This window comes from Eurytemora carolleeae, unplaced genomic scaffold (assembly GCF_000591075.1).
Source record: "Eurytemora carolleeae unplaced genomic scaffold, Eaff_2.0 scaffold310, whole genome shotgun sequence".
Classification (NCBI taxonomy): domain Eukaryota; kingdom Metazoa; phylum Arthropoda; class Copepoda; order Calanoida; family Temoridae; genus Eurytemora; species Eurytemora carolleeae.
The window spans coordinates 283,098-309,188 of record NW_019396216.1 but is presented as its reverse complement, the minus strand read 5'-3'; the positions used below and the strand labels follow the sequence as shown (position 1 = coordinate 309,188).

Here is a 26,091-nt window from a genome sequence, read left to right as displayed (position 1 = left end):
GTATCTGACTCATAGCTTTCGAACCCTTTTGCTTGCATCATATTTCGGTATGCTTGATACCTATGATACACACCGTATGTTGCCATTGTTCCAACTGCTCCTAGTGCAGCTCCCCCGACAAAACCAGCTGCTACTCCTAATCCTAAAGCTTTTCTAGAAAACCCTATCTTCTCCACGTACATTGTTTCCTTGGTAAACCTTGTACCGTAGTTTGTACCGTATCCATGTTGGATGCTCTTAGGGGTACTTTTGCTTTTTGCTTTATTCATCCGGACTCCTGATATACCAGTCATCCATTTCTGCTTAGGATATGTACTGCTAGCTATACCTCTTCCTAGTAAACGGAATTATATATCTTTTTATAATGTTTCTTTTCATCAAAAATGTAGAACTTAAAAAACTTTATTTAATGAAAAAAGAATGATTAATGATAAAAACATGGTTTTCTTTAAAATCCAATTTTTAATCAAATATTTTGAAGTTTTCAGCTCAAATCTCTTCCAATTAAATAATATTTTGTTTCTTAATTTTCAAAAAAAATGATTTTTAAACTGAAAAGTGAACAATATTTAGTAAATAAAACTTTTAATTAAGCTATTTTGACTTTTCTGTATATGTCTTACTAGCTGATGGGCCCGGCGTTGCCCGTGGAAAAAAAAATTTCGAATTTTTTTAGCCTATAACACCCCTCGGCCACCCATGAGTGTCCACAAAAAAATTCAGACCATTTGGTCGAGCCGTTTGGCCGGCTATACGCAACATATGTATACGAATGTCTTGTTTTTATTATATAGATTAATTGTATGCTTAACTTAAAAGTCGTTGTTGATGATGCTCAAAACCTCACAGAGGAAATAAAATAGGTGTTTATTCAACGTTTTATGGAAATATATTTACCCTCTAAAGTTCTTGAGATTTGCTTCTGTCATAAAGATTTAAAACATATTCTTCATATGCATATGAAGTTTGACTTTTCGACAATTGGAAAATTGCAATATTTAAGGGGGGGGGGAACATACCTCACTTTTTTTCATCTTCTCAGCCTTTTGCTTCAAAATAGACGATTATTTATCGCCTTATTATAATCAAAAGTAAAGAGTTTATGTTTCATAATTGTAAAAGCACAATTATTGACAAATATAATTCCTCCTGAGCTTCTACTAATCCATATAAAATTAGTTCTCCTAGATCCTCCACCGAATATACTTCCTCCTCGACCTCTGCCACCACCTCCACCTCTGCCACCACCTCCACCTCTGCCACCACCACCTCCTCTACCTCCTCCACCTTTCCCTTCAACAAGAAGAACAACTAATAATAATAGAATAAATATTTTCATCCTTGCTCTGAGGTTGTTGACTGTTGAAATCTGACTGCAGGATCTCAACTAGGATTCAACATAGTTCAAAGGTCATAGAACAAAATAAACAACAAAATTAAAAAGTTTGTTAAAAGGTTTATTCTAAAACGACCTTCTCCCATTTGGATAAACATTTGAACACAGCTAAATCACCGCAAAAACGATTGTTCATTTAAAATTTCAAAAAATGGGAAAGCAAATATTTGAAAAACTTTAAAAATTTTTAGACAATTTTTTGTCTAAAATGCTATAACTTTTTTGTTTTGAAGCAATTTTTTAACCCCCTAAGAAATTGTTTTACACCCTTCATATTGTATCAAATTATGAGTTTTAGTAAATTTGAAATAAATCATTAGACACCAATTAGCAACTGAAAAACTAGAAAGATCACCAATTTCAACAATCCAAATACCTCCATTTTTTGGATTAGGAAAATGGTTTAGTCTATCCGACAACTGAAGGATGATTCTGAGACCCTGAATTTTCAAAACATTTTGCCAAAAGACATGTGCACTTGTAAACATATTTACGAGGAGAAGTAAGTACGTATCTCGAGGCCTGTAGCCTAAAAGATATAAACTAATGATAATTAAGTTCGATGAAATGTATATCCAATATCCATGCATATCCATGTAAACAAACATTTAAAGGGAGTGTTCGCGAAAAATGAAAGGGGGTATTAGGCTTAATGCGATAAAAAAGCGCTTTTGATCGCTACTAATCTTACTTCTATCTGTTGCGTCTATAAGGAGAAAATTGTTAAAGACGTCTCATTATATGTATGGATATGTATGGATATGTATGTATATGTATGGATGTGTATGGATATGTATGGATATGTATGGATGTGTATGGATATGTATGGATATGTATGGATGTGTATGGATATGTATGGGTATGTAGTGATATGTTTGGGTATGTATGGATATGTATGGATATGTATGGATATGTATGGATATGTATGGATGTGTATGGATGTGTATGGATATGTATGGATATGTATGGATATGTATGGATGTGTATGGATATGTATGGATATGTATGGATGTGTATGGATATATATGGATATGTAGTGATATGTATGAATATGTATGGATATGTATGGATATGTATGGATATGTATGGATATGTATGGTGGATGTGTATGGATATATAGTGATATGTATGAATATGTATGGATATGTATGGATATGTATGGATATGTATGGATATGTAAGGATATGTAAGGATATGTAAGGATATGTAGTGATATGTATGAATATGTATGGATATGTATGGATATGTATGGATGTGTATGGATATGTATGGGTATGTAGTGATATGTTTGGGTATGTATGGATATGAATGGATATGTATGGATATGTATGGATATATATGGATATGTATGGATATGTATGGGTATGTAGTGATATGTTTGGGTATATATGAATATGTATGTATATGTAAGGATATGTATGGATATATATGGATATATAGTGTGATGTATGAATAGGTATGGATATGTATGGATATGCATGGATATGTATAAATATATATGGATATGTATTTATATGTATGGATATGTATGGATATGTGTGGATATGTATGGATGTGGATGGATACGTATGGATATGTATGGACATGTATGGATATGAATGGGCATGTATGGATATGTATGGATATGTAGTGATATGTATGGATATGTATGGATATGTATGGATATGTATGGATATGTATGGATATGTATGGATATATATGAATATGTTGTTGCACAATTTTAGAGAATTGCTATCTAATCCCGATAATAAATAAATGACAAGGTTCAGTAACGTAAATCTTTATTGATAAATACAATCTTCTTAGAAAGGGTTCCGTTCAGTTCACAGATTGATAACAGCACAGCGGTTTCAACCACTAATTAAACATAATGTTAAGTGTATGTAGCAAATTTCAGCAATAACTTTGCTATATTAGCAATGTTGACAGTTAAGCAATACATGCTTAACCCAACGCAGGGTTAGACTCGTGTATTAGTAATGGTGGCTAACCTAAGATTAGACTTCACTTATTGTTTAACAATAAAAGCAATAAATGTGCTTGTTGCTTAGCTTCTCAGCAATTTAAGTGAAAAGTATCTCTTTCGGACTCTGTAGACTATTTGTATTCAGTCTAAATAAATGTTAGGTAATTCTAATTCATGACAATCACCCTATTATCCCATGAACTATCAGTCATGAACCTAATTGCTATTAAATAGCAATAATTTTGTGTTATCAAATTACACACTAAATCAGCAATTAAACTTAGCTTCTGGCAATAAGTTTGCTTTTACTTTATTGTAGCTATAACCTTGCAAAATATATAGGTTTATAGGAACTAGTTTAAACTGAGCAATTTATCTCTATTTTGCTTCTAATGAAGCAATCAATTGCATTAAATGAACGACTTGGCAGAGAATAAGTTTATCTTTACTTGTTTCGCTGATCGGGGTTGAGCAGAGTTAGGGTAGATCCAGCAGGGTCTTGAGCAATAAGTTTGCTCGAGGATACTGCTGAACCGACAAACCACAATGAACAACAACACACTTGCTAAATTAAAAGTATATAAAGTGCAAGAACAAAAAATAAAATATAACCCAATAAGATGTACTGCTCAAATAAGAATTTAGTTTAATAAGATTGAAAAAAGTTAAAAGAAACAAGAAAATCTTCCAAATTTAAAAGTTTTAGAACGGATTAAAAAAACGACGCTTTTGGAAACAATGGGTTAATAACTATTTCACTGTTTAGTCTAAAAAAAACACAAAATTTCACTNATATGCAATGTTTAGAAATAAAGATAACGCTTGTTAGAGTACTATGTACGTGCAAAAAATCATTAATTTCGAAAACACAGAATTTATTTATAATTAATTAATTAATTCTTTTTAACAAATAACTGTTTATGCAATGCCATACAAAATGTCTATTCAAAAGAAATCCACAAGAAATATTCCCAACGCCATCCATACAGAAAAACGAACATTTTGTAATGGCGAACGAAAAGAAAACGAAAACAACGAACGATTTCTGAATCGTTTGTAAGAAAAAACTTTTAAAAAACCCGTTTTGCCATTTCACCTTGATCTATATTTTTCAATAATCTATATTTTTGTTCTTATTTAAAGGGATCATTCGCGAACAATACAAAGGGGGTATAATAAATATTGAAAAATGGCTAAACTATTGAAAAGCGATCTTGTATTTCCGTCCGATATTTCCGTAGATATAGATGTTTCCGCCAAGAGAATTTTATTTGAACCGTTGAATTAAAGGTTCAACAAACATAAATAAGAATAAACAATATCCTGCTGTACTTAAAATGTACATCGACATACTATTTTCTTCTCTGTGTCCCCTGCCTAGGACAGTGGACAGTGTCCAGAGAATTTAAGAAATCCCGGTCACGTTCCATATTCGATAATTGTGTTTAGAAAAGTAAACTTTCTCTCGCACATTTGATTCTATAAAATCGTTTGTCAGCGCTCTATCCCAGATCCTCGTTACAAGTGCTCATTGTTTAGTTGATATATGAAAAGTGATGAATTTAGAGGGAGTTCAAGTGACCCTCTATGCAAAGATGGCACTGCCCGATGCACAACGGTACCCTAAAAAGCTTTGTCTGATCAAGCATGAATATTTGTAATTTTGAAAACTGATAATTTATTTGTTTGTTTAAATTGTTTCCAATTTTCAAAATTAATTGTGACTTTAATGGATGTTATGATTTTTTTTTATACTATTTTCTCAATTCTTACCCATGGTGAGGAGGGGGAGGGGAATCTAAGTAAGAAAGTCCCGGGGAAAAAAGTTTCTGGAAAAAAACCTGGAAATAAAACTTTGGAAAAAAGTCCGAATTTTCTCAAGTCCTTTGAAAAAGTGTCACTGGAAATAAAGTCCTATTTTTTGGATTCCTGGGAATTTTTTTCCCCTAAAATAGTATGGGGGGGCTGCCATAGAGTCTCAGGAAATAAGATCTCAGGAAAAAAGTCCTGAAGAAAATAGAATCTCCCGTACAAGTGTACTATGTACATTGTACGTCATATACAGCCTACATGGCTAGTTTTATATTCTGAAGTAATATGAAAAAGAAAATGCTAACTAAACTCGTGATAAATATATACAAAAGCGGTCAAGTCTGAGAGGTTTTCATAAAAAAGGACTTTTTTCCATATTGAATATATATATAGCCAGGGGTGTTTAAATATCAAGCCCCTGAAAACCTACGATTATTGATAGGATGTTTACAACCAGAACTTTTTTTCCACTGTGAATCATGCATTTTCACTTGTTAGAGGACTTTTTTTCGAGGACTTTTTTGGCGGTTACCGGGGGAGGAGGAGTAATATTTCTACCACGTATGATATTTTCAACATATAAATAAAAGAATGCTTGCTTTTTCAACCTCATAATTTAGAACAAAATTGATTTATAAAACACTTTATGTCACTGAACGATCTAAAGAGGTTGGTTATTCAAAAATTCTAAACATAGCCTTGAACTTTGCTAATTTTATGTGTGAACAACCTTTCCTGGTTAGTCGGTTTCACTGAATAAAATTATTTATTTTCTTCATGTCAGGCGTTGCACTATTCAATTAAAGAAGAAAAACTGTGTTATTGTGTATTTATTTCAAGTTAAAAAATAATTAAAGAAGCTTTAAAGTCGTTAAATAAAACTTCATTTTATCCAAATATTTGTTAAAAGCACTTTTAATAACTTTCGAATTTCCCTTGGTATAAAAAACTATTTTAAAATAGTCATTTAGACTATAGTGGTGCCGTTTTGGCCTTGTTTTTTTTTTTACTCCATTCTTACAATAAAATTTGATGGGGGGGATCTCATATTTCCGTTTTGTCCCCCTTCCCCCTCTTAAGCCATCGCTGCAAAATAAACAAAAAAAAAGAAAAATAAAGAAATGATTCTGGGTTTCTGCGTTTAAATCTGAAATCCAGTTTAAACTTCCCTCTCCCAGCCTCCCAGGCAGCCAAATATAACAACAACTTTACAAATCAGGGGCGAACCATAGTGTTAAAGAAAGAGGGGGGGGGGGGGGGGGGGGCAAAATTTTAAAAATTTGATTTCTTAACGAGAAAGATTTTTTTCAGTCTTCAATTTTCAAAAAATTCGAAACAAGCCATTAAACTTCGTTATTAAGAAATAGATTATAGATTCTATTAAGCAACTGTGTGTATCAATGATTAACCGGTGGCCGAATTTAAAGAATTTAAGACGCGGCTTAAATCCGCCAAAACCCAGTTAAAATTGAGCGCCGGCATAAATCTTGAAACATTTGATACAATTTTAAGTGAAACCAACCATAATTAAGCCGCGGCTCAAATTCTTTAAATTCGGCCTCAGAAAGAAATTCTTGAACAAGTATTGCGTCTGCAATTATCAAAGTTGAAAAGGTTTAGTTCATAAAAAATGTATTCAAAATCTCCTGAAAGGGACTGTATCTGTATTTAAGAGGGGATGTTTGATTTCCAACAATACCACTGAAACATTTATCTCATTAATAATGAGGAAAATATCAACGTTTTTATCTTCAAAAGTGTTTAACTCGAACAATTTCCTCTATTGTTTCTGATGCAGCAGATATCCGCAAGTCACATTACTGTATAGACTCACAATTGAAAGTATCGATTTTTTACAAGAAAATTATGGTTATCTCATCTAATCTTAATAATTCAAAGAGTTTAAGGATATAGTTAAAAAACGCTCGTCTTGGCACTCTACATAAATAAAGCTATTCTTTTAAAATGGCGCTGGTCTGACATGAGAAAGCCTGTCGCACTGCTTTGCAGACGAGTTCGTTATTACACATGCACACTTTTTGGTACAGACACACAACATGACTACAGTCAAGGAAGTTGCAGAACAATATCGTCAATTATAATTAAGCTTGAATAATGAGTAGTTTAATCAAATTATATTCTTTGCATGATAATTTGTCTTATACTGTTGGCTTAAATATATAGATAATATATTACATGTATATTAAACTTATTTTTAAGTAAACAATTAACAATAAAGAAATGTACTCTCCTAGACTGTAAAAATACCGAGATTCTTGTGTACTGAATATACCTACAGTACACGCCTCCGTTTCGTTATTACTTACACACTTTTTTTTGGTACAGACACACATGCATGACGTTCTCCGCCCGCCCCTTAATTGTCTATTTTGAGCCCCTGTAATCTGGTCTGATTATATGATGAGCATATATAGAATATATATATATGAATAAACATGAAGTTAGAACTGACTATTGTGTACTGGCCAAACTAAACAAACTTTAATCGAAAATCAACACAACTCCCCAGATTTCAGGCATATTATCATATAATCAAATAGATTATCAAGTACAATAGGTGGCAGCAGAGAAATGTACGTCACAAGTGTAAAATATAACAAAGAAAGCGAAATTTTCTCACATTAGTTGACATGTTTTCCAAGATTAAATAAAAAAGTGTAAAAACAGATAATAGACACATAAAATTGCACTTAATTTACTGTAAGATAAGTACTTTATTTTTAAATTATCACAATACAAATACAGCTGTACTGAGAGTGTACAAATTCTACGTTGTCATCTATTGTACTAGAATCTATTTGTATATACTTATCAGACATGAAGATACATACAAATGTAATTTACAATTTATTCAACTTTTGAACCCTAACTTCTCACCATTTTCTGCATAAAGTGAAAACCAGAAAACTGTGGTATGAATATACCGTTTTTTACTTACAAATGTAATTTTCAGGACACATTTTTAAAAAAGTTGATTTGAAAATTCTTAGTGACATTTCATTATTAAAAGAAAAAACAAAACGCCACAAATTGCTATGTCTTCTGGTTCTAACGGTGTGCAAAAAATATTTAAAGAATTATTGTAGAATTTTGAATTTTTTACATTCATTCTCTATGGGAAATTCAATATACTATTTAATCACCTTTCAAAGAGTACTATTAATGAGGTACAACTCAGAATTCAGAAACGATAAATAAGATTTTTTAAACCAAATTTTTCTTTTTTAAAACTAATAGCTGAAGGGCCCAGCGATGCCCATGAAAAAAAAAATTTGAAAAAAATGTTGTTCTATAACACCCCCAGGCACCCCATGAGTGTCCACAAAAAAATCAGCCTATTCGGTTCAGCCGTTAGGCCGGCTATAGGCAACATATATATGAATATCTTGTTTTGTAATATAAATAAACTAATAATACCATTTTTCCGCAGAATTTCGCCAATTATTCCAAAACCTGGAGCTAAAAAACCTGTCCAGTGTCCATATTTGAAGTGCAGCAGCAGGATAAAGGGCCGAAACCTAGTAACACTTATAGTCGGCCCTGTCTCATTATTGGATAATATTAACAAAACTGTGTAGTTTTTGTGTGATGCCTTCTGTTAAAAACACCGTAAATTTCAAACAATCCGTTTTCAGAGTTGCAAGGTACTGTTGACATAATTTTGATTCAAGGGTCACTTACAATTATGTTACCGAACTTCTGACGTTCAACATCAAAGGAAACCATAGATACACTTCAAAAATAACTCTGATGAATCCTTTTCTCCTCCTCTTCTTTATCAAAATACCATCACAAGGAAAAACCTGGGAACAAGAATAGAATCTATGTAAGAATGTCCCGGGAAAAAAGTTTCTTAAAAAAAACCTGGAAATAAAAACTTTTTAGTGTGAAATTTTAGGACTTTTTTTCAGGAAACTTTTTTTCCAAGGACTTTTTTGGCGGTCACCCAAGAGTATAGTTTCATAATAATTACCTTCAATAAAATATTTGCAAACATCCAACTTCAAAAATATTATTTTTGTTGATGCAATATGCAATGTTTAGAAATAAAGATAACGCTTGTTAGAGTACTATGTACGTGCAAAAAATCATTAATTTCGAAAACACAGAATTTATTTATAATTAATTAATTAATTCTTTTTAACAACAAATAAATTGTAAAAGCGCAGAATAAATTCTTTCAAGATAATTTTTAAAATGATTAACTTAAGCTTTGCCAACATTAAAACATTCACTTTTTTCTTTCATAAGATTAAACTATACATTTTACTAAGATTCAAAATATAATTTATTTCAATTTTAAAACAGAAGTTGAGTTATCTTTACAATTCCCTTAACTCTTTGTAACCTGATGGTGTCGACCTTTGTCATTTGATCTGACAGAATTCATAGTTGAAAAATATCTAAGGATAGAAGATGAAGGGATTAGAATCAGAACTTCTTTATCTTTGATAATCTTGACTGATGCCGCCGGGAGGCCTGTTTTGCCGCCAATCTGTTTAATCCCCGCCTGGAAACCATGTGTCGGGAATATCCGATATATTTACCGGATTTTCCCCCAGTTCTCGGGGATTTCCCTGGATTTACTCCGGTTAAATAGATTTATCGCGGGCATGAGTATATCCTTTAACAATACCGTGGCATCCCATTCCCCCTCCTCCTTAAATTCCCCCGGGTCTATGGTTTATATATTGTTGTATCTGTAGAATCTGCTCAAACTAAGATTCGGTCAATTCAGTCTTTAACAGACATCGGACACACTTGCAGCTGGTCGTAGTGAGAACACACTTGCAGCTGGTCGTAGTGAGAACATACTTACAGCTGGTCGTAGTGAGAACACACTCACAGCTGGTCGTAGTGAGAACACACTTACAGCTGGTCGTAGTGAGAACACACTACAGCTGGTCGTAGTAAGAACAACAGGCATTTAACTTTTGTTGTATGCTTGTTGTCTTAGGACGCAATGCTAAAAATGTACTTTCCATTAAAACAAATAAACTTTTTCTTTAGAAGCTTATCTATAACTTGCAGTTATAGTTTAATATCACATGCAGGGACCGAACTTGAATTTGAGTAAGGTCGCTAAACTACTTACCGCTGGTTCAAATCTTGGATCACTGATTCAAAGTTAAAGATTCATGAGGATTTAAACTGAGAGTCTAGTAGTTCAGAGACCTCTACGCTTCATAAAATTCGGGCCCTGGGGATATTGATAATATTTTACCTTGAAGAAATTCTATATATTAAATGTTTTTTTTAGTCTAAAGATGAACAAAGATTATTTTAAAATTTTTTAATTTTAATAAATAAGTTTAACTCACTAAATCCTGCTATAAATTTATTCATTTTTCTCGAAAAAATCAATTATTCATGAAATTGTTTTATTCGTTGAATCCACATAATTTTTTTAGCATAAAACACACAGGGTCAACAACATGCTGGGTATACACTAGACGGGCTGGTTCAAGTAAACACTAGACATGTCAACAACATGCTGGGTATACACTAGACGGGCTGGTTCAAGTAAACACTAGACATGTCAACAACATGCTGGGTACACACTAGACGGGCTGGTTCAAGTAAACACTAGACAGGTTCAACAACATGCTGGGTACACACTAGACGGGCTGGTTCAAGTAAACACTAGACATGTCAACAACATGCTGGGTATACACTAGACGGGCTGGTTCAAGTAAACACTAGACATGTCAACTAGACGGGCTGGTTCAAGTAAACACTAGACATGTCAACAACATGCTGGGTATACACTAGACGGGCTGGTTCAAGTAAACACTAGACATGTCAATCCTTGTTCAGGTCGAATTATGCAACGATCGGGTTCATGTAAACCTTCATCAAACCTTGTTTAAGCTTTGATTATGATTGAACATTCATTTAAAGGAAATGAGCTCTTGCTACGACCTCAAAGGTATGAAGTCTTTGCTACAAACTCAAATTTTCTAATCCCTATATGTCTTTGCAGCCTAATGGTGTAAACCTTTGATATTTCAAACTTAAATTATTAAATCTTAGAGAAATTTCATAGTGTTTAAAATATCTAAGGTGTACGACATTGGTTTGCTAAGATAATAGCAATTAGAAAACCTGTGTTTGTGGCAAAGACTTAATTCCTTTGGTGTAAACCTTTGATATTTCAAACTCAAACTATTTGATCTAATTGCAAAGATATAGGGATTATAAAATCAGAGTTTGGACTTACAAAATCATTTGATTTGTGGAATTTCTTTAAAACTTTTTTTCTCCGATTTCACATATTTTCTAAACATTTATATTTTAACTTAGTGTACAATAAAAATAATTGGTAATATTGTATTTATTAAAAGATTCTAAAGACAAAAAGAGTTGAGGTGTTTTGAGTTAAATCTTAATGGTACATTTTCAGCAGTGTTTGGGGAGGGACAACCCAAATATTTAAATATTTTAAAGTAATTCAAACCCTTCTGGAGTTTAAAATACAGTTTAAAAAAAGAGAATTAAAAAGACGAGATTGAAATTAACTGAAAATGGATCAAAAACATTGCTGCCTAAAAATCAAGCAAACATGAAAATTCTATTTTAGTAATGTGAAAAAATAATAATTTTAGTAATCGATATATAAGGTCTCTTTTTAAAGTAATTAAAAAAATGGTTTATTTGACAAATCAGGGCAAAAAGTGAAACAATACATACAAAGGAAATATTTAAGTGTACACAGAGTTTAAAATATCTATTGTTATTGTTATCTTTAAAATCTAGATATTAGAATCACAGGAATCATAGTTTAATATTTTAAAATCTAGATATTAGAATCACAGGAATCATAGTTTAATATTTTAAAAGCCATTAAATAAATGTAAATGATCCTTCATTAGGATAGGTCCGCCATTTTGTTTCCTTCAGCTGATTACTTGGCACCGAATGCGGCCATTTTGTTGTTAATTGGTGCTTTCATAAACCTATCTGACTTCATGTACTTCTCTATGGCGGGTAGCTTCTCAAACCTTGCAAAATACATCTCAAGGTTCGGGTGCTCCTTGAGACAATCGGGTTGGAGCATCTTGTGCTGACTGAGCATCTCATAGAGGTGGAAGTCCGGGTAAGTGATCTGTTCCCCCACCAACCAACTCTTGGTTCCCAGGAACGTGGAAAAAGCCTGGAGCTGTCCCTTCAATCCCACGAGGTACTCATCCTTCAATGATTCAAAGTTCGGATTGTAGCAGAGTCTGACCCAACCATTCCTGAGATCCATAATTAGATCAGCACACATATCAGCTTCAGCCTTTTCCTTTAAAGATGTTCCTTCCAGGTTGTTTTTACGAGCAATATATTTTAAAATAACATTGGACTGGGTTAAGCTCACATCTTCATCCTTGTAGTAGGGAAGGTTAGGGAAGTCTAGACCAAGACTATATTTAGAATCAAACCAACCGGACTTATCAAAGTCCGGTGCAGGACCACAGGCAATCATCTTATCCTCGAACTCAGTATTAGTGTACTCAAGCAGCAACCTAATGGGCTGGGCCAACCCTCTTGTATCCCAATAGCATAAAACTGCAGGAGCCATGTTTACTGTTCAACAATGGAGCAATAATTGTGATGAAGGATTTAGAAATAAAGATAACGTTGGTTAAACTGATAAAGATAACTTCTGCAAAACTGAGATAAAATTTTTTTTTTCAGTGCAGAACGTAAGATCTTTTGCTGAAAGAGTATTATCGCTAAATTTGTAGAAATGAACGATTACAATGGGAAAAATATGTAAATTTTTGGGTAAAAATTGTCAAAAAGTGGGAATATTTTGTTAAGTGTCAAATTTTTTATTATGTTTTCTTCCAAATTGTTTAAGGGGGGGGGGAGGTAGTTCTTATATACAAATAGACACCTACAACTATGGAATCGGAAGACGACTGTTAATATACTCAAACAATGATTTTATATAATCTAATCGACATGAAACAAAGCAATTGTGTTGTGTACACAGACCCATTTACCTCAATAAGTAAATTTTCAAGCTGTTTGCTTCATATGGTTAAGTACAGATCAGATTGCTTCCATGTCGTCTTCCTATTCCATTGTTTTATGGGACCCCCTGTAAATCCTTGTTGTCTGCAGATATGATGGATGTAGTCTGGCATGTTTGTGAGTATCCAGCCTGTAATTTTAAAACAATAAAACCTGCTCGACTTGACCGGCATGCTAAATTTCATACCTCTAGAGACAGGTAAACATGTTTACAGGAAATCCTAGGGTTTTTTAGACACAATGAAAATGATCTAGGACAGTTAGAATACGGAAATCTTGATGAAATAACAAAAAATATTGGTAGAATGTCATGAACTGTTGATAGAATGTAATTTTTGTTGATGGAATGTCATAAAATGTTGATAAAAAGTTATAAAATGTTGATATAGTGCCATTACATGCATGTTGATATTCTGACATAAAGGTTAATAAAATGTTATAAAATAATGATCGAATGCCATAATATGTTGATAGAATGTCATGCAAAGTTATTAGAATGTCAAACAATGCTGAGAGAATGTCGTGCAATGTTGATTAAATGTCATAATATGTTGATAGAATTTTATAAAATGTTAATAGAATGCCATAATATCTTGATAGAATGCTGATAGAAACCCATAAAATGTTAAACTGTCATAGAATTTTGATAGAAATTCATAGATTTTGATAGAATGTCATAACATGTTGATAGAATTTAAAACAATGTTGATTAAATTTCTTAAATGTTCATAGAATATCAAACAATGTTGATGGAATGTCATAAAATGTTAAGAGAATGTCATAAATGTTGATCAAATGTCAATAAATGGTAAAAGAAAGTCATAAAATGTTGATAGAATGTCATAAAATGTTAATTTAACAATAATTTTTTTAACAGAATTTGATAGATTCTTATAAACTAAAATTAAACCTTATTAGTGTTCTATAATCAAGATCATAGTAACCAAGGGCGGTTTCAGAATTTAAGTTAGAGGGGTTCAGGGTAAAATAATGTATTCGCGCGAAGAGCGAACATTTTTTTGCCCCCTCTGTAAACTTATATAAAATTTGCTAAAAAGTTCTATTTACCCAAATAATTACAGTTTCTTTTACCTTTAAGTACAGGGTAGGAATATGTCTTAATAATCCATTTATTTATCTAATAACGATAGAACACAAATATTATTCTAATGTATGAAGAATTATTTTTTAATTTCTGCTATTATTATTTCTTGGGCCGCTTGAAATAAAGGCATTTAAAGCACTGATGTCCGAAATTGAAGCAAGCCTCTTTATTGTACACTCCCCCTAATATTTCACTCAGGGTGGGGGGGGGGGGGAGGCGGGGGCCCCCCCCTCTGAAACCGCCTATGATAGTCTAGTAACCTTTTATAATGAAGCAGTACCTCTTATTTTGATATCCTTAATCTGTTATCATAAATATTAATATTAAAATTTGATACAAATATTTTAACTTCTTATTGCTAATTGCCTATTTTCAATCATTTTAATTATTCTGAATTAAATATTTGTAATGTTTGTTACTGTATTGGTTTGATAGAGCTGAGCAATATATTGTCTATTATCATGTTTATTTATATTTTCTGCCACCCCACCCACTCGTCCTTTCGTCCAGGTTCCCCCCCCCTGTCACTAAGCTATGGGGAAAATTATGAAAACCTGGCCCCCCCCAGATTAATTTTCCCTCACGAGGATTATACTTTTCTATGTGATATTTATATTGTATAAATTCTAATCTTCGTGCAATAAATATTTGATTTGATTTGATTTGATTTTATAGTTACCATTCATTATTTTTTACAGGAAGTACGTTTGCTGTGATTGTGGTCAGCAGTTTGTTTCTCTGCAAAAATGTTTAAAACATGACAGGAAGCTTCATACAGGAGTCAGGTAGCAGCATTTTCAAACAACTCCTGATCCATGCAGGAGTCAGGTAGCAGCATTTTCAAGTAGCTTTTCATCCATACAGGATTCAGATAGCAGCATTTTCAAGCAGCTCCTGATCCATACAGGAGTCAGGTAGCAGCATTTTCAAGCAGCTTCTGATCCATACAGGAGTCAGGTTGAAAGTAATTTCAAGCAGTTCCAACTTCCAGACCCATACATGGATTCAGGTAGAAGTATTTTCAGACAGCTCCAGATCCACAGGATTCAGGTAGCAGTGTCTTCAAGCAGCTACATATCCATATAGGTGTCAGGGAACAGCATTATAAGGAAAATACAGATAGAAAGAAATATAGATAGATAGTTAGACCTATTGAGGATCTTTACACTTCACTCTTAAAGTTATGAAGCTTCAGGAATGCTTTATCCATGCCGATACAATATTTTACATCCATTAGTCGACAATTCCATACAACACAATCAGGTGACTGTTAAGTGTTGAAGTTAGGCGGTGACGAAATCATTGACCTAGTCCTCGCTATGTTGTTTCACACTCTTCACACTTGACAAGTGTAATTGATTGGAAATTCATTTCCGTCCTTTGTCGGTTATTTTTGAGGAGGACTCGGCCTAGATTTCCACGAATGTTTATTTTTTTTATCCGTCGCTAGATTTGTAATGTTTCAAATTTGTATAAACTATTTTCATTTATTTAAGAGAGTGGGAGTGCCCGGTGTGTCTGATTGAAACTACGGACATTCTAGTTCATATGAAGGTATTTTAGTTTGCATTTGCAGTACATTTACAGTACATTTACAGTACATTTGCAGTACTTTTACAGTACATTTTTAGTACATTTAAAGTACATTTTAGTATATTTACGGTACATTTACAGGGTCTACATTTGCAGTACATTTACAGAATCTACATTTGCAGTACATTTACAGAATCTACATTTGCAGTACATTTGCAGTACATTGACAGGGTCTAAATTTGCAGTACATTTGCAACGTGTCCCACTCCGACCAATGTTGTTGTATTTAGCGCTCTCTCTCTCTCTCTCTCTCTATCTTTTAAAATAATGGCATGACCGATGCACAACAGTACCTTAAACATCATAAGCATAAATTCACAATTCACTGGGAGAAACAATAAACAATAATATGTTTAATCGGTCTAATTGGGATCGAAAGAAACAGCTAGCTAGAAAGGACTGAAAGAGATAACTGAATAAATGTCTGAATGATTAAGGTGCATGAGAATAAAAGACATAAGTGTGATATCTGTGATCATGAATTCAGACACAAGAGTTCCTTGACAAGACACAGATACCAGCACACTAGCAGGGACACTACCATAATCAACATGATATTTCAGTAATATAGGCAGTTTTTAGGATGGGGGGGGGTGTTACAGATTTAATCGTTGAATGATTTTTCAATTTTTAACCACTGCTTTAAGTAAAAAAACGATTATAAACAGTTAAAAACGCAAGACAAGCAATCAATTATGTGTTTTTTTTTATAAAAGTACACAATTTTTGGTTAACTTTCGGAATTTTAGTTGTTGTCCGTTTTTGCAACTTTGTTCAACCCTTCCACCATCTTATACAAGTTTTTTGGACTTTAATAAAAAAAGAAGTTTTTTTATTCACATTGTTTTTAATGGTTCTTTCCGTTCTTTAAATAGCAATTTTCCTTATCCTAATTCTCTTGAAAAAACTTTAAATGACAGTTTCCCTAATCCTAATTTTCTTGAAAAAACCCAAATACATTTCTCTTCAATATCATGATTATGCTTGTTTAAAGGAAACCGTATCCATGTGATTTATGTGAAAAAGAGTTCATCTGTGCCCAACGTTTGAAGAATCACAAAACGAAATTTCACTTTAGAATTCATGATGCTGAAGAAGTTTCTTTAAATCATCTGGATTTTGAAATGATGGAAATATTTTTAAATTAGAGTTTGTGCATTTCTTCTGAGAATATATAAATATTTATGATAATAGTTAATATACTCAGTTTAAACACGCTAAGAACATTACCGAGGGTCTACCGAGTTCCCCAATCAAAATTTGAGGCAAATCGTCCAAGAGTTTACGAGATATATAATCGGACATACAAACAAACTAACAGAAATTACTACTTTGTGTTAATAAAAATGTGAATTCAGTGACGACTTTGATATTGTCTTCGATCCATGCAGCATTCTTTCATGAACACAATTATTGTAGTATTCCAGCCTAAACATCTAATATCGTAAACGCCTGGTCTTGAGATTTTCATATTGTGGTCTACCATTTTTATATCTTCAAAATTGACGGAGATATTGCAAAATTTGTAGAAATTTCAATTTATTTAATAAATCAAAATTGTCTTAATATCTAATATCTTCGTCAATTTTTAAGATTCAATAAAGGTAGATATACACACCACTTTATTAAAAAGCTCGTCAGACGTACAGACTCGTTTTTTACTTTCTTTGTTATGCATTTAACATCAGAAATAAAAGACGACTTTTAAGTCGTCTTTTAATCCTCATATTTATTGAGACAGGGTAGATATTATTTTTAAGTGAAAACTAAAATTACTTGTTTTGACAAAATAGGACTTTTCAGACATTAGTTATGATATCTAAATGCAATCTCTCAAAGGACTTGCTCATCTGAACAAAATAATCATTATAACACATTTTATAGATTGGAAGAAATTCACTTTAAAACACCTTTGAGAGTTGTACGATAGGATTAGTTTAAATGAATTAAAAAGAAGGTAAGGTTAGTTAAACTAAAAATTAGGATATTTTAAGTTTTTTAAAATTGTTTCAATGCAGTTAACAAGCTTAAAGTCGTAAAAGGTCTCCAATTTGGCGATAATCGATTGCAAAATGGTCATTCGAGCTTGAAAAAGATTTCAATGATGACCCAAAAAACATCAATTAGAACAATTTGAAGGAATTGAATTCGGTGATATCCTATTCCAATTACCTTTAGTTGATAAACTAATTGATGGTCACAGATATTTACAAGTTATTAAGGTTGTAAAAAAGTGTGCACCAAGATTATCTTCACATTTTTAAAAAAATAAAATGCAGCTTAGGAGTAAGGGAGCAGCTGTTTTAAAAGACCTCCCCCCACCTCTCCCAAACAAATATAATTTGGGAATTGTGTGAGAGGCTTGATTCTATGGAATAATATTAATGGTTGTGAGTAGAAGTGTTAAGTGCATCTACAGACGAATTATACTGAATAATTAGAGAACGGAAGAAATACGGGCTTTCGTTCCAATGGATGCTATAGCACACAATCAGACTCTGGAGGAACGGATCTACAACATTTCCGGCCTAAATTTCGGAATTGCTTTAAATAAATTCTATTTACAGGGTGTCCCAAAAAAGTGGGATAAAAGTAAAAACAAGAACAGTAATTTTCCAGTCAACAATATTACTGCAGCGGAAAAGATCAAAAAAAAGGAAAGACCTCTTTTTTGAACGCTCAGAAGACGGACATTTGTAAATTCTTAGGGTTGTCTTTATTTCATAGTTTTTGGGACACCCTGTGTGTCAGAAAACATGTAGGGTCGTTCACGATTGAGAAGACAAACAATACACTCCACACAATAAATATAGATATCTAAATCCTCATATTCTGATTTAATTAATTCAGTTCATTTATTCAAATCTATTGAATTAAATCTGTTTAAATTTATATTTGAGTATGAACTATTAAACTGATAGCTGAGCCAGGTTTGCAATCTAACTTTTCAAAATTATTCATTTACAACTTGTATATTCTATTCAATTGTGTTCCATTTATTTAAATACTGTTAATACTGCGTAATGTTAATCAACTAAAGAAATTGCCGTCTTAAATTAAATTTTTCTCGCAAATAATAAAAATGACCATTCACAATTAAAGGGAGTGTAGTTTTAATTTTACGTTGCCCTCCATTTTAAGAGGGGTTTGTCCGATTTAAAACGGTACGATTGTAACAGTTTTCTCTTTAGTCTCTTCTCTGAACTATTATCTTCTATTTATTCTATTCAATTTTGTTTCATTTACATCACATGGGTTCTTTTTATTTGCAAGAATCTATTATTTAAAATAAAAATAATAAAAAAAGTGTTCTTGTATTACGTATTATATTTGTCCTTTGCAAGGTGTTAATGCAAAGAAAGTTATTTCAGAGGTGTACGCATTTTTTGTACGGCAGTGTATTGTCTTTGGGCGGAAAAGTAAACACAAGACGGATGTCACAGCCTGACATGAAATCAATTTTAAAAAAATGATCTATGAAATATTCTGGTCATATATAAGAAACTATTATTTGAATTTTCAAAATTATCAAAATTAAATGCTTTTAACCTCCTCGAACACTGATGCATCTATTCTTGTTTACAAATTCCGCCCAAAGAGAAGTGGTTTCAATATGTACGCAGAGTATACGCGACCGCAATTAACTTTCCTTTCATTGGTACCTTGGTCCTATGTATATCCCTGCCCTGCGTATAAATCTGTCCTATGTTACTAGTCCCTGTCCAACGTATATATCTGCCCTATGTTACAAGTCCCTGTCCAACGCATATATCTGTCCTAAATTACTAGTCCCTGTCCTACGTATATATCTGTCCTATGTTACTAGTCCCTGTACTACGTGTATATCTGTCCTATGTTTTTTTAAGTCCCTGTCCAACGTATGTATCTGCCCTATGTTACACGTCCCTGTCCTACGTGAATATCTGTCCTATATTACAAGTTCCTGTCATACGTATGTCGTGTATATCTTTCCTATGTTAAAAGTCTCTGTCCTACGTGTTTATCTTTCCTATATTACAAGTCCCTGTCCCACGTATGTCGTGTATAATAATAATAATAATCGCTGTCAAACCTTCAATCTGACCTATTGTTACAAGTCCCTGTCCTACGTGTCATATATTACAAGTCCCTGTCCAACGTATGTCGTGTATAATAATTATAATAATCGCTGTCAAACCTTCAATCTGTCCTATTATTACAAGTCCCTGTCCAACGTCTACATATATCTGTCCTATGTTACAAGTCCCTGTCCTACGTGTCCTATGATACAAGTCCCTGTCCTACATATATATCTGTCCTATGTATGACGCATGTCTCTGTTCTACGTATTTATCTGTTTTATGAATGTCCCTGTTCTACGGATAATTTTGTCCTTTGTATGTCCCTGTCCGCATATATATTTGTCTTATGCAAGATCTCCCTGTCCTGCGCTTTCCTTTATAATGATAAGAATTCAAAATTTAAAAAAATGAAAAAAAAGAAAAAAACCTTAACAAATTAATTAAAAAATATCTTGCATAAACTTTTAAATCGCACTCTACTTGACAAGTTGCAATAATTGCAGTTGCTGAAAATATTTATTCAAATAATATTTATATTTCAACAATTATAACCATAATTATTAATAAACATAACATCATTGATCAATAAGGAATTCGTGCACAAGAAAAAAGTTTTCTTTCAGTTAAGTTTTAGTTTTCAAAGCGGGTTTTTCTTCTACGATGGGGGGAAGGCGACCCACACCCGTTTTACCTCGACCCACAAATGATGTCACAAAATGGGTGTGGGTCGGAGTCCATACGGGTAAGCGCATGCTGCAAACACCATTTTATGACTTTATTTGTGGTTCGGAGGTATAACGAGTGTGGGTCGTCTTCCCCAACATCTTACAAAAGACCGACTCTCGATATAATTTCAAGTGACCCAACATTAAAAGAATTACATGCCCTCTATTTTATCCTTTAACCCTATACCGATTGGGCTATTTTTGTCTAATAAAGATGGGGGTGGGGTGTTTTCAACCCCCACCCCTATGATTTTGACCTTAGAGTTGAGATAGGGGAGTGTGATACATTTCCCTAGTCCAAATTTTCAAGGCCTGCTCATTAAAAAAAATTAGATGTCTAATTTTAATGGTTAGGGTGAAAGGGAGAATTTTTAAAAAGTTCAAAAAGTATGTGAAACAAATTTCCAAAAATAATTATTTTCACTTTTGACAAATAATAGATCCATTTTTTAAAGCATTTTCAATTGATTAATAAAAAAGTTATTAATCATTTCTGATTTTTTAAACACCGACCCGTCGTTTTACCAATCTCCATCCTACCCTATGTACCAAAATATTTTTTTAATTAAAATTTGTTCAGAACTGTGATGTTGAAAAAAGTGAAGAAGTTTTATATTATAGTTCTAATGTAAACCATTTTTAAGTAATTCAGAATAAAACACAGGGGGGGGGGGGGGGAAAACACTCCCGCAATTAAATTTTTTAATGGAAAAAAATGTTAGTTTCGTTTTATAGCGGGCACTAAAAGGGACTTGCGAATTAATTCACTTGAAATTATTGAAACAACTCATATCTGGGTCTTTTGTGAATGTAAGGCTGTCTTTAAGTAATAATGATAAAAATATTAGTAATAATAATAATAATAATCTACAGTTTGAGAAAAATAATGTTTAAAAATGTTTTTATAAACAACATAACTAGAGTCCGAATTTAATGAATTTGAGCCGCGTCTAAAATCCCCCCAAAAACGGTTTCAAATTTAAGCCGCGGCTCAAATTCTTTAATTTCGGCCTAAGGATTTTTAGTGCATAGGGTTTACTACTATGTATTAACATAGTTTTCATGGGTAAGTGTAGCGGACCGGTCTTAATAGGATTGTAGTGCAGTGCTGACGTAATTTCAAGTGAACCTCAATTTATTGACTAGCATGTCTGATTCCAACGGTAACCTTAAAAGCAATTCTGATCATGACTAAATAAAATAAACATGTTTATCTATAAGAAAATTAGATTTGTCCCCTCACTTTAAATTGGAAGTCACTTGGAATTACAAGAACAATCTCGTTCAGGGACAGTGTAGCAGACCCAGTTTAGATAAATGGTTGGGGATTAGATATTTCTCCTTGGACCGAAGAATCCAGGGGAATGAGGTCAACCAGGTTTCCTGAAACAAACCAAATATACAGGGTGTCCCACTAAAACAAATATCCAGGGTGTCCCACTAAACCAAATATACAGGGTGTCCCACTAAACATGACAGGTGGGAGACAACTTAAAGGTAGTCTTTGATCTCTTTGATAACTACAGGAGAAAAGTTTTATTATTATTCAAATCTTTTTATTGATCAAAAGTACAAAAACAACAAAGTAAACTTGATATATATATATATATATAAAAGAAAGACACGTACATTTTGATTTTAATATTTTACATAGAGCATCGTTTATTTATGTGGAAATCTTAGAGATTTGGTAAATGACACAATTTTCATGTTTAATTTGAAAGTAAAGTAAATTCAGTAGTTACAGTAAAATGCGCTGACAACATTTAATGAGGGCTCGTAGGGATACATTTTCACGTTTCAGTTCAAATAAAGGCCGATTGCAACAAAAGGCAGAATCTAAAAAGGTGATCCGAAAAAATATAAAAAACAAGATGCGAATAACGTACAAGAATAAAGAAAAAAGAAGAACAATAAGGCGATACACCATTAAGTAACCAAAGGAATCTCATTTTGGAATGTTAACGAGAAAAAAGAAGAATAATAAGGCGATACACCATTAAGTAGCCAATGGAATCTCGTTTTGGAATGTTAACGAGAATTGTTTTAAACATGAGCATTAATGATAGACCACTGTAGAACGAAAAAATGCTTACAATATATATTTCTGAAGCCAAAGCATTAGGTTTTAATATATTTCTGAAGCTAAAGCATTAGGTTTTAATGTAAAGTTAAAGTAGGAAAGATCAGAAGATCGGAATATACAATATACATTACTGAAGCTAAAGCATTAGGGAGGTACCTGTTGGTTGGGTCATTTCAGGTGGGAAAAGGGTGACTAAAGATTTAAACAGTGTTGATCTTATCTCATGCTCGTTTATCATTTCATTCTAAATATAATATATTGAGGAAGAAAACCACTTCAGTCAGTCATTCATTCATTCAGTCAGTCAGTCAGCCAGTCAGTCAGTAAGTAAGTCAGTCAGTCAGTCAGTCAGTTGGTGACCTGGTTGAATATACTAGCTGGAAGTTTCTGGAATTGTTTCTCTTCGTCAGGGTTTCCGTGATCTACACAACCAGACAGGGTTTCCTGAAGGTAGCGGAGAGCTTCATGAGGAGATCTAGAACATATTATAGTTTGTGGATACTGCGCTTGCAACTCTTGTAATGAAAATATCGATATCCATCCTTAATCTCGTCTTTTGTTAATCTGAAGATTAATTTAATCTTTATTCAATAGTTTTAATTATTAAATCTATACCTGCATAGTTACTAGATAAGGTTTAATTAATAAACCTATACCTGCATAGTTACCAGATAAGGTTTAATTAATAAACCTATACCTGCATAGTTCCTAGATAAGTTTAATTATTAAACCTATACCTGCATAGCTACTAGATAAGGTTTAATTATTAAACCTATACCTGCATAGCTACTAGATAAGGTTTAATTATTAAACCTATACCTGCATAGTTCCTAGCTAAGGTTTAATTATTAAACCTATACCTGCATAGTTCCTAGCTAAGGTTTAATTATTAAACCTATACCTGCATAGTTCCTATATAAGGTTTAATTATTAAACCTATACATGCATAGTTCCTAGCTAAGGTTTAATTATTAAACCATACCTGCGTAGTTACTAGCCAAGGTTTAATTATTAAACCTATACTCACATAGTTCCTAACCAAGGTTTAATTATTAAACCTTTACCTGCATAATTCCTAGATAAGGTTTAATTATCAAACCTATACCTGCACAGTTCCTAGCTAAGGTTTAATTATTAAACCTATACCTGCATAGTTCCTAGCTTAGGTTTAATTATTAAACCTATACCTGCATAGTTCCTAGATAAGGTTTAATTATCAAACCTATACCTGCACAGTTCCTAGCTAAGGTTTAATTATTAAACCTATACCTGCATAGTTCCTAGCTTAGGTTTAATTATTAAACCTATACCTGCATAGTTCCTTGAATCTTGAAGTTCTAATACTAAGTTTACAACATCTCTCTAAATCTCGCTGGGCGGGTCTGAGAAGGCCCAGGGACCAAAAATCCCCCAATCTTAACAAATAAAAATTGATAGGTTATTTTCACCAGTAGAGATCAAATCTAAATAAAATGAAGCCTTTTTTCCTTGAGAATAATTTATACAGAATAAGTAGCCTTTAGCATCGTCTAATACATATTTCTTAAAGTTTAACAGTCTTAAGAACTGGCGAGGGTCAACCCAGACCGAAATATTTGTTCAATAAATGTGGAACTAACATCAACTTTTTTACTCTACAGAGGTTTGGTCCATCACCATCACCGAATTTTAAATAATCCTTTTTACTTCGAAAAAATCTTAGTGTTTTTTCTTTTACTAAATTTGATTGACCATTGAGGGGGTTAAAGTTATGCCAATCACATCATATACCTACAGGTCATGATACTTTGTCTGTAGGTGGATCGTTAATAATATAATAATAAGACTATACTGGGTTACCCACAAAGGATGAAATTTCAGAGACGACTCTACGGAACTCATTAAGTTTTTCCTTACATTGTTGATACTTGCTTTCTTTGCAAAATAACTTAGCAAGTTAGCACAACTATAAAAGACCATAATTGACTAAAAACATATTTAAATCTTCGTATCGTTCATTAGTTTCAGGTGAATATTAAATTCTTATCTTGTTTAGGTAATCTGCAATAAAACATATAGGGTNTACCTATATATACAAGACCAACGGGCAGGTTTAATCCCTACCTATATATACAAGACCAACGGGCAGGTTTAATCCCTACCTATATATACAAGACCAACGGGCAGGTTTAATCCCTACCTATATATACAAGACCAACGGGCAGGTTTAATCCCTACCTATATATACAAGACCAACGGGCAGGTTTTATCTCGTAAACCCAGAAACTATTCGACACTCCCGTCTCACCAGACTTCTTCTCTTTATCCTGAAATAATAAAAAATAACTATGTAAATGTTTCTGACATTGACTAATGATATTTTTATCGATAGCAACAAAGGTTTATATTTTCATTCGTCCGCCCCCCAGATGTTAAATGCAGGGTTACCCTCAAAGGATGAGACTGTATTAAGTCTCTTCAATTATGACGCTCCCAAGTTAAAATTAAACTTCTGCCTCGAATGTGGTATTAAATGGCTTATTTGATGCTTAAGCAAATAAGAAAGAAGTTTAAAGTTGCAGAGAGTCGTCAATGTAAGGAAACAGATAGTATACATCACGTACAGATAGTTCACATCACGTACAGATACTATACATCACGTACAGATACTATACATCACGTACAGATAATATACATCACGTACATCACGTACAGATAGTTTACATCACGTACAGATTGTATAAATCACGTACAGATAGCATACATCACGTACAGATAATATACATCACGTACATCACGTACAGATAGTATACATCACGTACAGATAGTACACATCACGTACAGATAGTATACATCACGTACAGATAATATACATTACGTACATCACGTACAGATAGTTTACATCACGTACATATTGTATAAATCACGTACAGTTGTCTCTAAAGCCTCATTATTTGTGGGTAAGCCTAGCTGTATGTTTGAACGGATCGCAAAAGAAGGCTTTAAATGGAAAAAGGAACAGATTGATTACAGTAAAATAAGAGAATTTTTGGATAAATTTTCTTGAAAAAATAATCGGAAGTAACAACAATGTGAAAATGATAATTCTAATGATAATAATGATAACAATATAACAATTAACCAACCTTATTTAACCCTGTCATAACATAAATCTCTTCTCGTTTACAATCTATAGTTGCTCTCTGTGTATACCCTACTGCTGGGATAGAGGATCCGCTGAACAAATAATTTAAAAAATATATTTTTTTTGCCGTAAATAAATTACAATTTTGATTTTTAGTGGGGGGGGGGGGGGGGGGGGGGG

The 26,091-nt window shown here is 32.9% G+C and overlaps 4 protein-coding genes and 1 long non-coding RNA gene across 7 annotated transcripts in view; 1 reads left to right on the top strand and 4 right to left on the bottom strand.

The window, feature by feature from the left end:
• Positions 1 to 60: 60 nt before the first annotated feature.
• On the bottom strand, positions 61 to 1,778 carry LOC111698376 (glycine-rich cell wall structural protein 1; the record flags this gene model as incomplete). The annotated part of the gene is made up of 3 exons (XM_023468693.1): positions 1,773 to 1,778; positions 1,207 to 1,387; positions 61 to 334 (listed from the first exon to the last, which is right to left on the bottom strand). Coding segments are annotated over exons 1-3 (461 nt in total), but the record flags the coding sequence as incomplete, so codon positions are not given.
• Positions 1,779 to 12,056: 10,278 nt separating this feature from the next.
• Positions 12,057 to 12,797, bottom strand: LOC111698395 (glutathione S-transferase Mu 3). The gene has a single exon (XM_023468717.1). It carries the CDS (start codon positions 12,757 to 12,759, stop codon positions 12,100 to 12,102), a length of 660 nt encoding a protein of 219 aa, XP_023324485.1. The 5' UTR covers positions 12,760 to 12,797; the 3' UTR covers positions 12,057 to 12,099.
• Positions 12,798 to 13,211: 414 nt separating this feature from the next.
• On the top strand, positions 13,212 to 16,481 carry LOC111698375 (zinc finger and SCAN domain-containing protein 10). Its single transcript, XM_023468692.1, has 4 exons — positions 13,212 to 13,416; positions 15,021 to 15,107; positions 15,819 to 15,876; positions 16,353 to 16,481. The coding sequence occupies exons 1-4, from the start codon at positions 13,310 to 13,312 to the stop codon at positions 16,479 to 16,481; spliced, it is 381 nt and encodes a 126-aa protein (XP_023324460.1). The 5' UTR covers positions 13,212 to 13,309.
• A 5,231-nt stretch (positions 16,482 to 21,712) lies between these two features.
• On the bottom strand, positions 21,713 to 24,235 carry LOC111698365 (uncharacterized). 3 transcript variants are annotated; one of them, XR_002764524.1, is made up of 5 exons: positions 24,098 to 24,234; positions 23,148 to 23,262; positions 22,944 to 23,031; positions 21,945 to 22,084; positions 21,713 to 21,869 (listed from the first exon to the last, which is right to left on the bottom strand). It is a non-coding gene; the product is annotated as an uncharacterized LOC111698365 (long non-coding RNA). The 3 variants fall into 3 exon arrangements; XR_002764523.1 differs by having other exon boundaries at positions 21,713 to 22,084; positions 24,098 to 24,235; XR_002764525.1 differs by lacking the exon at positions 24,098 to 24,234 and adding an exon at positions 23,648 to 23,659 and having other exon boundaries at positions 21,713 to 22,084.
• Positions 24,236 to 24,999: 764 nt separating this feature from the next.
• LOC111698364 (muskelin) overlaps positions 25,000 to 26,091 on the bottom strand; it is a gene marked incomplete in the record, with an annotated part of 13,983 nt that continues 12,891 nt past the window's right edge. Inside the window, 2 exon segments of the mRNA XM_023468681.1 lie at positions 25,000 to 25,093; positions 25,913 to 26,003. Coding sequence (XP_023324449.1) covers positions 25,001 to 25,093; positions 25,913 to 26,003 — 184 coding nt within the window.

Excerpts from the sequence above, each read along its gene's own strand:
- LOC111698395 (XM_023468717.1), bottom strand. The coding sequence starts at position 12,759 with ATGGCTCCTGCAGTTTTATGCTATTGGGATACAAGAGGGTTGGCCCAG.
- LOC111698375 (XM_023468692.1), top strand. The coding sequence starts at position 13,310 with ATGATGGATGTAGTCTGGCATGTTTGTGAGTATCCAGCCTGTAATTTT. Across the intron at positions 13,417-15,020 it reads TTTCATACCTCTAGAGACAG|GAAGTACGTTTGCTGTGATT; the intron begins GTAAACATGTTT and ends TATTTTTTACAG. Across the intron at positions 15,877-16,352 it reads ACATTCTAGTTCATATGAAG|GTGCATGAGAATAAAAGACA; the intron begins GTATTTTAGTTT and ends TGAATGATTAAG.